General features: G+C 33.6%; 2 protein-coding genes across 4 annotated transcripts in view; both read right to left on the bottom strand.

Moving 5' to 3' along the window:
- LOC104742850 (TPR repeat-containing thioredoxin TTL1-like) overlaps nt 1-2,057 on the bottom strand; it is a 4,650-nt gene extending 2,593 nt beyond the window's left edge. Inside the window, exons 1-2 of one of the 3 annotated variants that reach the window (XM_019236257.1) lie at nt 1,741-2,057; nt 568-1,317 (exon numbers count right to left, since the gene is read on the bottom strand). In XM_019236257.1, coding sequence (XP_019091802.1) covers nt 568-1,263 — 696 coding nt within the window. In that variant the 5' untranslated portion in view covers nt 1,264-1,317; nt 1,741-2,057. Of the gene's footprint in view, nt 1-7; nt 204-331; nt 1,370-1,740 lie in introns of those variants that run through there. The other 2 variants (XM_010463908.2, XM_019236256.1) reach the window with 2 other exon arrangements.
- Nucleotides 10,499-12,798, bottom strand: LOC104742849 (probable beta-1,3-galactosyltransferase 14). The gene is made up of 6 exons (XM_010463907.2): nt 12,206-12,798; nt 11,693-11,845; nt 11,409-11,591; nt 11,181-11,294; nt 10,952-11,094; nt 10,499-10,802 (listed from the first exon to the last, which is right to left on the bottom strand). Exons 1-6 carry the CDS (start codon nt 12,568-12,570, stop codon nt 10,714-10,716), a joined length of 1,047 nt encoding a protein of 348 aa, XP_010462209.1. The 5' UTR covers nt 12,571-12,798; the 3' UTR covers nt 10,499-10,713.

Below are 13,395 nucleotides of genomic sequence, written 5' to 3'. Positions count from 1 at the left end.
CTCTTACTTGAGGAGACAAATCGGCTCCAGAGACAATGGCAGCATCTACTTCCGTCAAAACTTTTTTCCAGTCACTAAGTCTTCGCGCATCTACGCATTTGGCCATATGTTTCTCCACTGCTTCAAGCTTCTGCAACTCCATGGGATCTGATGGTCTCCCTTGAATACAAAGATGCTTCCTTGCACTATTAACCTGACCTAATCTGCAATGCAACCAAGTAATTAAAGACACAGTGAATGCAAACCACAGATAAAGATTCTGTATTATGATGATACAGTGAATACAGAGCAGAACCACTAGCTGAGCAATGAGAAACGAGAAGAAATTTACCTAATAAGCAATAAGGCCAAACGGTGATGAGCTCTAGCATAGTTAGGATCCGATCTAACAGCATCTTCACATTCCTTAACAGCTTCACCAATTCGAGACAAACCAGTCAACGCCGCAGCTCGGTTACTCCGGTAAGCTGCGCTTGTCGGTGACAAAGCTATCGCTCTATCATACAACTTCAAAGCCTCATTAAACAAACCTTTCCTATACATTTCATTCCCTACTCTCTTCACTTCCTCTGCATCCGAACCTAAAATTGCTTTCTTCCATAAACTCTCCGCTGCAACAGGACTACCTCTGTTAGAGCTACCGACAATAACCGGCGAAGTCGTAGGAGATCCTCCTCCTCCTCCTCCGGCTATAGGTTTCGCCGGAGATACACTGCTTCCTCCACCTCGCATTATACTCCCATGTCCATAAGTTCCAGTACCAGATCCAAGAACATCGCTTCTCGAACGGCTTTGTGTCATTCCAGTGATTTGGATCTTCCCGGAAGGACAAATGTTTCCGGTAGGAAGTACATTCGCCGCCGGGGACGTGGTAGCCGGAGAAGTAGCAGAGGAGATGAGTGGTTGTGAATGGGAAGAGGAAGAAGTAGCAGAGTCCGATCTAGATTGAGTCGGTCTTAGATTATTCCCACCACTAGACGAACCAGATTGACTACGAGCCGAGTTAGATCTTCCGATAACAGCCGGACCATTCCGAACCCGACCCGTAACAGATCCGGAGGAGCTAGAACTGCTACTACTAGTGGTGGTGGTAGTGGTGTTGTTGTTGTTGAGTCCACGTGGCTGAGAACGAAGCGGAGAAACCGGTGAACCGAGATCTAATTCACGAAAGTCAGGTTTGTTGATATCGGAGGTGAGTGATGAATCACGGAGATGATCGGCGAGTTTGTCAGATTCAGGAATGGGTTTAACTGACTTTGGCATTTTTAGTTTTTTTTTTTCCGAAAGGATTGGACTTTTGTGAGAATTGAAGAAAACCCTAATCGAGTTTTAGGGAGGGACTCCGGTGAGCAATGGTCGTCGTTAATGGGGAAGANGTCTTAGATTATTCCCACCACTAGACGAACCAGATTGACTACGAGCCGAGTTAGATCTTCCGATAACAGCCGGACCATTCCGAACCCGACCCGTAACAGATCCGGAGGAGCTAGAACTGCTACTACTAGTGGTGGTGGTAGTGGTGTTGTTGTTGTTGAGTCCACGTGGCTGAGAACGAAGCGGAGAAACCGGTGAACCGAGATCTAATTCACGAAAGTCAGGTTTGTTGATATCGGAGGTGAGTGATGAATCACGGAGATGATCGGCGAGTTTGTCAGATTCAGGAATGGGTTTAACTGACTTTGGCATTTTTAGTTTTTTTTTTTCCGAAAGGATTGGACTTTTGTGAGAATTGAAGAAAACCCTAATCGAGTTTTAGGGAGGGACTCCGGTGAGCAATGGTCGTCGTTAATGGGGAAGAAGAAGAAGAAGACGGTGGTGGTGAAGAAGAGTGGAGAATGGAGGATTAGATACTCTGTGAAAAGGCATCGAAGAGGAGAGAGAGGGGAGGAGGGAGGAAGGAGGAAGGAGGAAGGAGGAAGGAGGGGGATCTCGTGAATAAAAAAAGGGTGAAGCAAAGAATGAATGTGAGTGCCTTTTAGAGAGAGAAAGTTGCTCTGAGAAGAAGAGAAAGAAAGAGAAAGAGAGAGAGAAGGTTCACAGAAGAAGAGGAGTGAAGATGGAGAAGCAGAGAGAGAGAGAGAGAGAGCGAATATTAAACCCAATTTAATATTATTAATTCGCAAAAAAGATATATTATATTTTAAAAAGTTGCATAATTCATTAATTTTAGTTTGACAAAGGAAAAATAAAGTTAATGATAATAACAAAGAACAAAAATGGGAGGCAGAGGTATTAATGTAATAAATTAATAACAAAGTTTAAAAAATAGAAAAAGACAGAATTGGATTAACAAACATTTTTCATGCATATTAATTTATCGTACTTTTATTTAATTGGTTAAGATATCAAATAGATATAAAATTAGATATTTTGTCAAGAATATACAATAAAACCTTTAATTTAAAACAGAGTGAGTAGTAATTTTTTCTTTCTTAAGTGAATATTTTTCTCTGCTAAAGTTTTGGTATAAGTTAATGGAATACATTTTTTGGAAATTTATCCCGAAAAAAATGAAAATAAAAATTGGTAATAGTAATATAATAAATGTTGTGCAAAAAATAACAGTTCTTGTTCAACTGCTGCTTCACGAGACATGTTTTCATTCTTGCTTTTATTTATTTTATTTTTTTTCCATTTTTTCGCTTTATCGTTGAACATCAGAGTAACAAAGAAAATTAAGAAAAAATAATAATTGTTTATATATATGTAAATAATAATTATACTTAAATAAATAAATCTGCTTACTTCGCTTTCGGTACTGTTCGATTTTTCTTTATACTTTGGAGCTTACGAACATCCAATGAGCCCAACTCGCGATTTATGAGAAGTGATGTCTACGCTCCTATAACATCTATACAAGTTGATATGTTGGGTTTGAATGGTAACTGCATTTAGGGTGGTCAAATCTATTTGCAGTCTGGACCGTTTCATTTTTAAGGCGGACTATAAACCGTTACGGATTAATTCTATTTGTATGCACAATCAGTCTGCAGTTGGTCCGCTGCGGTTTTGTCTCTGCTTTATTTAGATCACACCACTGCAGACAATATTTGCTGAATGGTAAATAAAAAGTGGTTCAGTCCGCAGACAAATTTGTCCGGCCTGATCGCTACAACCATTCACACCCATTGTGTCAAACCAAGAATACATTTTTTTTTTAACCAAGAATACATTTAAAGAGCAATAAAAAACAAAATGATCATATTGTTGATCATATAAAAAAACAAAAAAAAAACAAGATGATAATACAAACATTTTTATATCAATTTTTGTGTTTTATCGTACACATTTTCTTAAAAACAATTCTTTTTATTTCTAGTTAAGTGAAATAAATGCATTTAATTAATAATATATACTTTTGTTCAATGAACTCATTTTCTTTATTAATCAAATGAACCAATTCATCTAACTAGTACGTCAAATGACCCGATTTGTTTTAAGTTTATAGCTAGTAAATAACAAACTACAAGTACAAATAATCAAACTTTCTTTAAATACGCAACGAAATTAGATCACATTAATTACTAATACGAGATACATAGAATAAATTCATTAACGTTTCAAAATCAATATACATCCTACTCGATAACAAAAGTAAGCCACTGAGAATCATATTATTAAATTGATGTAAAAGGTAAAATAATGTTTTTTAAAAAAAAAATGTGTAGAGAAGCTTTTTTTTTTCTTTTTTGGTTCAAAATGTGTAGAGAAGCTATAAGATAGATTTGGGTATGATAGGGAAATCAATAATCACATCAAAAAATGTAATAAGTGACCTCGTAGTTTGCAGTTATCGCTATTGGCTTCTTTCGCACTATATTTCTTTCTTCTTCTGGTTTCCTCGTTTCTTTTTTTATTCCATCTTTCCGTATACCTAAATTTACGCTTATGTGTAAAGATATTTCAAATTAAAACAAATTACATCTAAGTGAACATGCAATTTGGTAAAAACATAAAATTGTCTAAACGGACAACAAAACAATTATCAAATTTTCCAACATGCATAATGATAAAGAATCGAAACTCTTTATTATGAAATAATAATATCAGAAAATAATAGCACTTGGCGACAAAGATTATGCTTCTCTTTTGGCCATGCATTGCAATTTATTTATCTCTTTAAAGAGCCTTTGTAAAAAATTCAATAGCTAGAAACAGGTTTCGATATTGTATGAGATTCCATTCTTAAAATCCGGCCATATTATCAATTTAAAGATCCGGTTATTAAAGTAGATGTGTGTGTGTGTGTGAAATTGTTATTTAACAAAAGCAAAACGTTTGAGTCGGTTATACGTATGCTAGCTAAAGTGTAGATTGATTGATAGATAATGGAGCGGTTATATATAACTCGGGAGAGTGGTAGTGGGTTTGGTATACCGACACTTGCATTACACAATATTGTGTGTATTCTTTTTTTTTTTTTTTTTTAAAGGTATCCATAAAACGTTGTTTTATCAAGCATCGAATATTTTGTAACCTAGATAATAATTATGATTGTGTTTTCACGTAACATTGTTTCATCAAGCATAGAATATACCGAAATCTTGCGTTATACTTCACATGCTTCGAACCACATGTTTTGTGATATGCGTATATTTTTTTGTAAATATGCCATTATATATGCACAGTGGTTTCTTTTTGAGCAAGTTACGTAGTTAAAGAAACTTTTAATAATGTAATAGTAAGTGCTCCATGTAATAGCTAATACTTAATTCAAAAGCCTTACTATTTTTCTATATTCTTCGATCTAGTCGACACTCGGGACAATCCGAGTCAGATATTCTCAACGGTGTGATAAACATAAATGTTGATGTCATGTTTTGAAATTTATGTATTGGCGTGTAAAACTAAAATTTCTTCATTGTAGTTATGCATATTCAATTCGTAGTTAAGCTGTTGTGTAGTTGCATGTCTTAAACTTAATTACCCCTTAATTTGTCTTGAAATGTTACTTTATATTGATGTGGATTAATTATGAGTATAACGACTTTAAAGGGATGGGAAAAAGGCATATATTCATATGCTTTACAGAGTAAGTGTTCTATGAATCTAGAATCCAACTTCGAAAAAATTCCTATAAATGCAAGTGTTCTACAAATCTTGAATTGCCTATTGTCTATAGCTTTTATGGTAATGAATTGTGACAAAAAGAAAATTGCGGTATGATACATGTGGATGGCTATGTAGGTGGTTCAAGTGCAATGTCGTTCAATATATTAATCCGGTCATGTTTTATAAACCGTATATGAATCGTACATCAACCTTCAAAATGGGCCGGCCGGTCAATTGAATCAATAGATAATTTTATAAGTGAGGAGCATTTAAAAAATCTTAAAATAGCCAAAGAGTAAAATAACTTATTTCACATGTACCGTCTTTGGTATGGTTATTTATTTTATCAATCACATTTTTTTTTGTGTGCAAAGAATCAGTCACATTTTATTATGTTAACTAGATAAATACATGTGCTATAGCACGAATTGAACTTTATTTTCTACAGAAATTATATATATATTTTGTATATTAAAATTATTTTTTTATAATTTTTATTAATTTTTAAACAATCTTATCATATAATCTTAATATTTTACATTTAAACCATTGTCAGTTATAAATATCATAACTCAATTTATCATATAATCCATTACATTTAAACTCATATATTGCTTACATTTGTTAATTCGGAAGATTTTGTAAAACATGTGTTTATATTGTTAAATTTGTTTATATATATTTTATTCCTTAAAGTGGTATTATTCTTCCGAATTAATTGGCTAATAATAGTGTAAATGATTAATGTAATTTTTCAGTAGATATTATGGTTTATGTTCAAGATTCCTTATTATTATTAATAATACACTTAAAATAATCAAGAGAACCCGTAAATCTCGATTATCAATAATCAAGTGAACCCGTAAATCCAGACTATACAAATAATATACTCAAATTATTAATGTATTAATTTTATTAATATACTTTCCTTTAACCTATAAATCCAGATTAAATAAATAATTTTTTTTTGGTATGAATATATTGTATTCCTGTGAATGGAGATGTCAATAGTTTATACTAAAAGTTTGGATAGGTATTAGGTAAGATTTTATTTTGGTTGCATAATCCGAAATCACACTTAAGAGTGATTAATCTATGAGATTTTTTTTGTCTTGTGTAAATATACTCTTTGAAGATTTTATTTTATTTTTTGGAATATCCTTTTTAAGAATATCCTAAATCTAGATATAACTAATGGTTAACATATTTTGTAACCAACTAATGAATCAAATAATAATATAATTTTATAACCTATAACTATTATATAGTCTACAAAAAAAGTTGTATACTTCCGTAATATTATATAGAGGATTAAAAGCTGTTAGTTTCGTCATTTTCACACTAATAATTTATCATTTAAATAAATTTAGTTTGATAACCGTTCGTTAGATTAACAAGAAATTTCCCACTAATTTTTGTTTTGATCATTTTTGTTTTATGTTACCTCAAATAGAAAATTCGAATGTGATGCTATAAAACTAGGGAAATAAACTGAGAGTAAATGTTATAAGGGCCAATAATAAAAAGTAATAATAGTAAAATTTATGGTGAAAGCAAATGTAGATTTGGTCAAAGATGACGCTTGTCCTTCAAATGGTGACGTCAGTGACTCAGAGGTAACCATCATCACTGGTGTCTCTGTTTAGATGTGATTACGCTGCACACTCTGGCATGGCCTAGTCCCAGAATCCAATTGAAGCATGATACGTACGTGATTTATCGAATTTATACACGATGCAGATTAATCATATATTTATTTGATTACATATCTTTGGCCAGGAAAAAAAAAAACCCCACTGCCATGATAATTGCATCATATATAGTTTATAGACCGATTGTTTTTGCAGTAACTTTATTATTTAGCTATTTAATTATTTTTTTAATTCTAGTTTGATAAAATTGAAAATCTCGAAAACTAAATCAGACCTTATGTAATATTTACCGATTTACACATATTCACACAAAAGTGGATGAGAAAAGAAAATGTTAAAGACGAAAATGGAAAATGCAAGTTCCAAAGGAGTGAAACTGCGACATCTCTCGTCCAAAAGAGGTATCTAGTCTAGAGATAAGCAGAAACTAAAGAAATTCAGAAAACCCAAAATGGTTTCAGTCACTCACTCTTATTAGAATGTTTCTATCTTTCTTTTCCCCTCAAATCTTGCTTGATATGTACGGACATTTGTTTTTTCATCTTATATATAATTAAATTTATATATATACATTTTCAAGATACTATAAATTACTATAGTAATGGATTTTTTTTTTCGAAATTGGAAAAGTGAAATGGTTCAGAATTGAAGATTTAGGAGACTAAGGCCATTTTTATAGGGAACATGAGAGGTGTTCTTAGCCCAAAAAAAATAGAAAAATAATGAACAGTGGCTTAGAACACTTTTTTTAGTTCTTGATGTAAAACTGATCTTGGTTCAGTTCTAAGCTGACGTGGCAAGCTGTGAATGGATACAATTTTTTGCAAACAATTTTTCACAAATTAAAAGAGGATATGATTGAGAATATATGGAATAAATTTGGACAGTAAACTATATATTAATTAAATAAAATATTTGTGTGCTTTAATTAATTAATATGTTTTTTTATCTTTAATGTTTTTGTTGTTTCATAAAAATTTAGTATTGTATTTTGAATTTTAGTAAAAGTTTTATAAGTTTGCAATTAAAATGTTATTATATAAATTTTGATAATTGTAATATGTTTAAGAATATTATATTATTAAATTTTAAGATCTTAAACATGTTCTCCCAATAGCTAACTTCTTAACAAAAGTTCTTAACTGCTGATCTTACATTATTTTCACAATATTTATACTGTAAGAACATCCTAAACTGATCTCCCTATAAATGATAATGAATGCTTCTCTAGATTCAGCACATGATAGTACACAGGGGTCGAGCCACCCCCACGTGGAACATAATGACAAAATCCTTTCATTTTCATTTTATCTTCACCTCGTTTTAACTCGTCACTTTACAAAGGAATGTATATAATTGTTTTCTTACAGTATGATATTTTTTTTTTTTTTTTTTTTTTTTTTTTTTTTTTNTTTTTTTTTTTTTTTTTTTTTTTTTTTTTTTTTTTACAGTATGATATCTTGTCCTATAAATATGTAAATTTTAATAGTGTGTGTACTTGGATTCCAAATCTCACGTAAATACAGTATGCAAGCTCAAAACATTTTTTACATTTTTTTTTCTTTTCTGCTCGTTACCGCCTTTAAAGAATGCCACCATGATTGGGCCTAATAAGCCCATTTTGACTTCCATTTCCGAATCTAACGCAAATCCAGCTTTCTTATTCATGACATTAATTAACGAAATCGACTTCCACACATTGGTAACACTGGTTAATTATAATTTTGATCCACAAAGTGGCAGATTGATTGTGAAGATATTTTCTTTTGCATCTTTTGATAGTTTTGTCCACTATGATTTGATATTTTGTGAATGTTATAAAATGGTTCAGTTTCATTTCTTTTCCTTTCATTTCCCTTAAGTTATCTATGATCATTTTTGGTACATCATGGGTTTTTCCTTCTTACTCTTCTTACTCTAAAAATCAAATCCATAATCAATCACTTAAAATGTGGGCATTGTGCCCATTACTAGGTGCCCTAACAGAGCATCGATTAGAGAATAGGAAACCATCAAACCGAATTTACGGACTAACACACCGGCTAATGGCTTCATGATACCTTTAGATGAAGCCACCTACATCTTTGATGAGGTCCACAACTCGAGGGGAATCCATTGAGTGCAAGTTGATTGCAGCCATGACTTCTTCAAGTTCAGGAAGGTATGTAGCAGCAGGAGGAGGAGGAGGAGGCAGATCAATGTGCTCACCATGATACCTTTGTAGTACTAGGAGTAGACTTGGATATCCTTGCAACAAACAACACATTCCATCATCTCGGTAAGCCACAACGGCAACTTGTCCTCCAGAAACTGTAGCTATTCCTTTATCTTATCTTCGATTTTCATTGTAAACTTCTTGTTACGTTTTGTCCTGTTGGGTTTGTACCCTTGATTCATGGTGAAATGATAAACTGACTTTGTTGGAATACCACCTCTCAAATGCATTTAAAGCTTATATTAGGACCAGCAAAAGATTCCTTTTGGAACTTCAGTTTCCTCACCTTAGATTTATTTCCATTTTCAGTTGATTTTTTTCCTTCTCTTTTACGTAGAATCTTCTACGAGCTTTCATCTTCCGCTTTTTCCTCTTCCACACTTATAAGCATGGCCGGACCGAATATATTTGCTGCCTAAAGCAAAAAAGCCCATTAACAAACCAAAATAAAATTAAAATTGGCAAACTGCACATTTCATTACTCAAACCCGACAATCATGAGCTACTAAACATAGACTTCACCACTGTACTAAAAGAATGTTATTGCTAAATGGTGCCCTTAAATTGTTGATATATTTTTGATGCCTAAAACATCTGCTTGTTGGGCTTTAGCCCCGGGCCGGCCCTGCTTATAAGAAGAATATTGAATCCAGTCACGTTTACATCACCAACATTCTTAAATTTATCAAACCAAATATAGTATATTTCATCATACTGTGATATGAAAACCAAATTGATATGTTCATAAACACTAAATATAGACAACATTTGAAATGAAGCACCATCTTTAATATATTTTACCATTTATTCCCATCAGGCCATCACTATGTACATGTGCACAATGATGCATTCTCAGTTTGTAAGCATGTATATCTCAAATTAATTTTCTTTGTACTCCAAGTAAATGACATTGAAAAATAATCTGAACTGAATCAAACCAATCCAATATTTAGAGGTAATGGATCCTAGCTAATATTTAGAAAAATTTGAATGTATCATATATTTCTTTATCTGAAGAACCATAACCATTAAGAATGAGTGACCAGGAGAGTAGACCAAATAAAGATTATGTAATTCGAAATAAATTTGATATTCGTAGGTACTCAAAAAATATCAAAATACAAATATATATTTATATTTGTAATAACCTAAATACCCAAAATTACAATTATAAATCTGAATATATTAGATATTTTTGAATAATTATAAGATATTTTAAGTACATTACTATAAATAACCAATGTTTGAGATTTTACAGATATTATGTGTATTTTCGGTAACCATCCCCAATATTTAAGTAACCAACAATATACTCTCAACTTCCGAAAGGTTTGATAACTCCCGACAAGCTGACGATGGAATATGGATGGGAGTTTGGGAATTCTCCAAGGAGTGGACGAATTTGGGTCCAACGAATACATCATTTACCAGCTCTTATTAGTTGGTAATGAACCTTTGGAATTGTATAGTTTATGAAGTTGTATGTTGGAACTTCTTGCCTTATATAATGCTCTTCTAACAAAACAGTTTATGTTTTAATTAATTAATTATTATCTTTTTTTTTGCTTTTGGAGCAAAGTTATTTTAAATTTTAATCCATGTGCATATCTTTTGAGTTTTTTTTTTGCTCGCTGGCCTGTCTTTTGTTGTTGAGCTCCTCGTTTGAGTGGAACTCTTAAACTTGAATCTATGTGAAACACAGGTTCGCCTGAAGAAATTAATCTGCAAGTGAGAGAGCTTCCACCACTGAGAAGATGTTTATAAGGACATTTCAAGGTAATAAGACAAATAATATCATTCATCATCTGATGGCAAAGTCGGGCTTTTCGAGCAGCTTTCTTGCTTGTGAAGTTCCAACAACCTTTTCTCTGGGTTACACAGACCTGCACCAGTTACAGATTCACTCTTCAAAACTTATGATCAAATGGTTGTCTTAGTTTGTTATGATGTTAAATTGAACGACAGAACAGAATCACGTAGTGTTTAATCATATTACTACTATTGAAACTGTAAGAAATAAAAAACACAGAACCTGAGCATTTAGGGATGTCCCAAACAGCAACAGAGGAAGGCGAGCATTCTGGTTCGCAAAGGACGTGATGGTTCTCGTGGTTGACATTCATTGCCAGCATCCACGCACCTATTGTTACGTCCTCGTTGTTAAACATCCTGAAACTGCAATTGCACACAAAAATTTATTTCTTTACAAAGCAAAACGGACACTATGATCTTTTGTCAAGTTATATACAAAGGGAACATGCCTGTTGTTCTTGAGGGCAACCAAACTTGCTACCACATCAGCAGAGAGAGCATAGATCGGGCCATAAGCATGAAGAAAGTACTCTTTTCCCAACAGATGAGACAATGGTTCATACCTGCAAAAATTCCAATTTTGATCCCACCAGTTTTCAAGCATACATTAGTTCTCTCAGTTTTGTACTTGCCTTCTTCGTATTAAGAGATCTGCGTTTGAACTTTTTCATCCTTACCATTTAAGCTTAGGATCTGTGAAAACCGGACCCTTTTTCAAGCATCCTAGGTACGTCTGAGAGTGACTCCGCTCTTTAACCAATAGCAGAGAGAGTCTATCTGGCCTCAAGTATATATCATCGTCAGCTTTGACATAGAACTCCGAATCATAAAGCGCGTACGCAGCTTTGAAGAAAGCCAAACTATAACAACAAAGAAGAATAAAAAAAACCACGGATTAGAGTCTTTTGACTCATATTGAGTTAGATAAGATCTGCGAAAAAACAAATTCACTCTTACTAACGTTTTGTAAGGGAGCTTACTATACTCCTCTTCGATATCTAGCAGTACAAAGTCATCATACTCTGCGATTTCCCTTCTGAGCTCAGCCATCTTCTCCTCGTTTTTCGTTTTCCCTATCATAAACCTGATTGCTAATCCTGTAGATTCTTCCAAGCTGCATATAACAGTCTTACTCAGTGGCAAAAAGCAAACACACAAGCAGATCCAAGATTCAATGTACTACAGCAAAACAAGAACCCTTAAGGTGACCAAACTCTAATTTCTTGAATCTGGTGAGACTTTGCGAATGAAAGTTCACTAATCACTAATCAGCACCTGATCTTGATCAATACCAAAACCAAGTTCCTCAATGCTTTTACTTGAGCATTGTATCAAGTAAGATCCGCAAAAATCTCTTAAGACTCTAAGATTTGCTAATTCAAATCCAGATCAAACAAAGTCTAAGTGATGCAATGATTCAAACAGATACTCACAAGAACAATGATGGGAAGAGAATGAATAAATAAATAAGTACCGTCGAAGTCCTTCGGGATCTGACGGCATCCAAGTCTTCCTAAGTGATCGTCTCCGGCCAGCAGATCCGAATCCGGTTTGAATACCAACGAATCCCATAACCTTATGCCTCTTCCCTTCGCCACCACCACCAACATCGCCATTGTTACTATTTCCGGTGACGTCCCAAACGACTCTCACCGTCTTCGGAGGAGTGTTCGTCAAGCAATTACGGCCGGTTAATCGGAGACCGGGTAAAAGAATCACGGCGAGTCCAAATGTGAAACCGGCGATTCCGATAGCTAGGGAAGTTAATACGACGAGAGCCGTTGATCGGCGCGTGGCGAGTGATGAACGCGCGTGAAATAACTTACGAGGAGAATGCATTGTGTGGTGTCAAGCAAGCTCGACCTCTTTGTTAATGGCGCACGGGTTTGCTTTTTTTTCCCTCCGATCCGGTGGATCCAATATTTCGGATCCGGTCACATATTTATACTTATTAAGTTTCGTTAATTATGATGTTTTTGTTTTAGAGGATTGAGAATTTAGAGATAGGTTCTTAATTAATTCTTTTGAACCTTTTTTTAAGTTGTAAAAGATGTTGAAATTTTTGTTGTTGTTTTAATGTTGCGGAAAAAGCATTAATAGCATTAACGCCAATTAGGCTAACGTCAATTTGACTAAATATATCGACAATTAAATGAATTAAACATATCAATGCTGCTTTTTAGATTCAAACATAGATTAGCTAACCCAACAAATTTAATCTTTTAAGGGCCTGACTGGTTCAAACGCTGCGGTTGCGGTTGCGGAAGATTGCGGAAGCAGGCGATTGCGGTTTCAAGTGTTATTAAGCGTTTTGAACGACTGGTTTAGCGGTTTAAAATTGGTGCGTTTGCGGGAGGTTTACGACTGGTTGATCAGCGGGTGCAATAGCGGTTGAAACATAATACATGTGATATATAATATATAAATTTTAAAAACACCCATTTTTTTTATTAAACTTGATTTATAATTAAAATTTATTAAAAAAGTACTAAAATAATTATTCAAAAAACAAATAAATTTCATATTGAAATACTTATTCCTTTATGCATTTGGCTTTTCACTAAAAATTTAATCAAATAATTTGATAAATGACAAAACATATGCTTTAGATCGTAGATCTTTTCTCTTTTCTCTTAGATCTTGGCTCAGTAGTTTCATCGGTAG

Source organism: Camelina sativa, chromosome 14 (genome assembly GCF_000633955.1).
Source record: "Camelina sativa cultivar DH55 chromosome 14, Cs, whole genome shotgun sequence".
Classification (NCBI taxonomy): domain Eukaryota; kingdom Viridiplantae; phylum Streptophyta; class Magnoliopsida; order Brassicales; family Brassicaceae; genus Camelina; species Camelina sativa.
Note: the sequence above shows the minus strand (reverse complement) of the source record. Positions and strands in the feature narration are given on the sequence as shown.

Excerpts from the sequence above, each read along its gene's own strand:
- LOC104742849 (XM_010463907.2), bottom strand. The coding sequence starts at position 12,570 with ATGCATTCTCCTCGTAAGTTATTTCACGCGCGTTCATCACTCGCCACG. Across the intron at positions 11,295-11,408 it reads ACAGATCCTAAGCTTAAATG|GTATGAACCATTGTCTCATC; the intron begins GTAAGGATGAAA and ends GAATTTTTGCAG. Across the intron at positions 11,095-11,180 it reads GTTGCCCTCAAGAACAACAG|TTTCAGGATGTTTAACAACG; the intron begins GCATGTTCCCTT and ends GTGCAATTGCAG.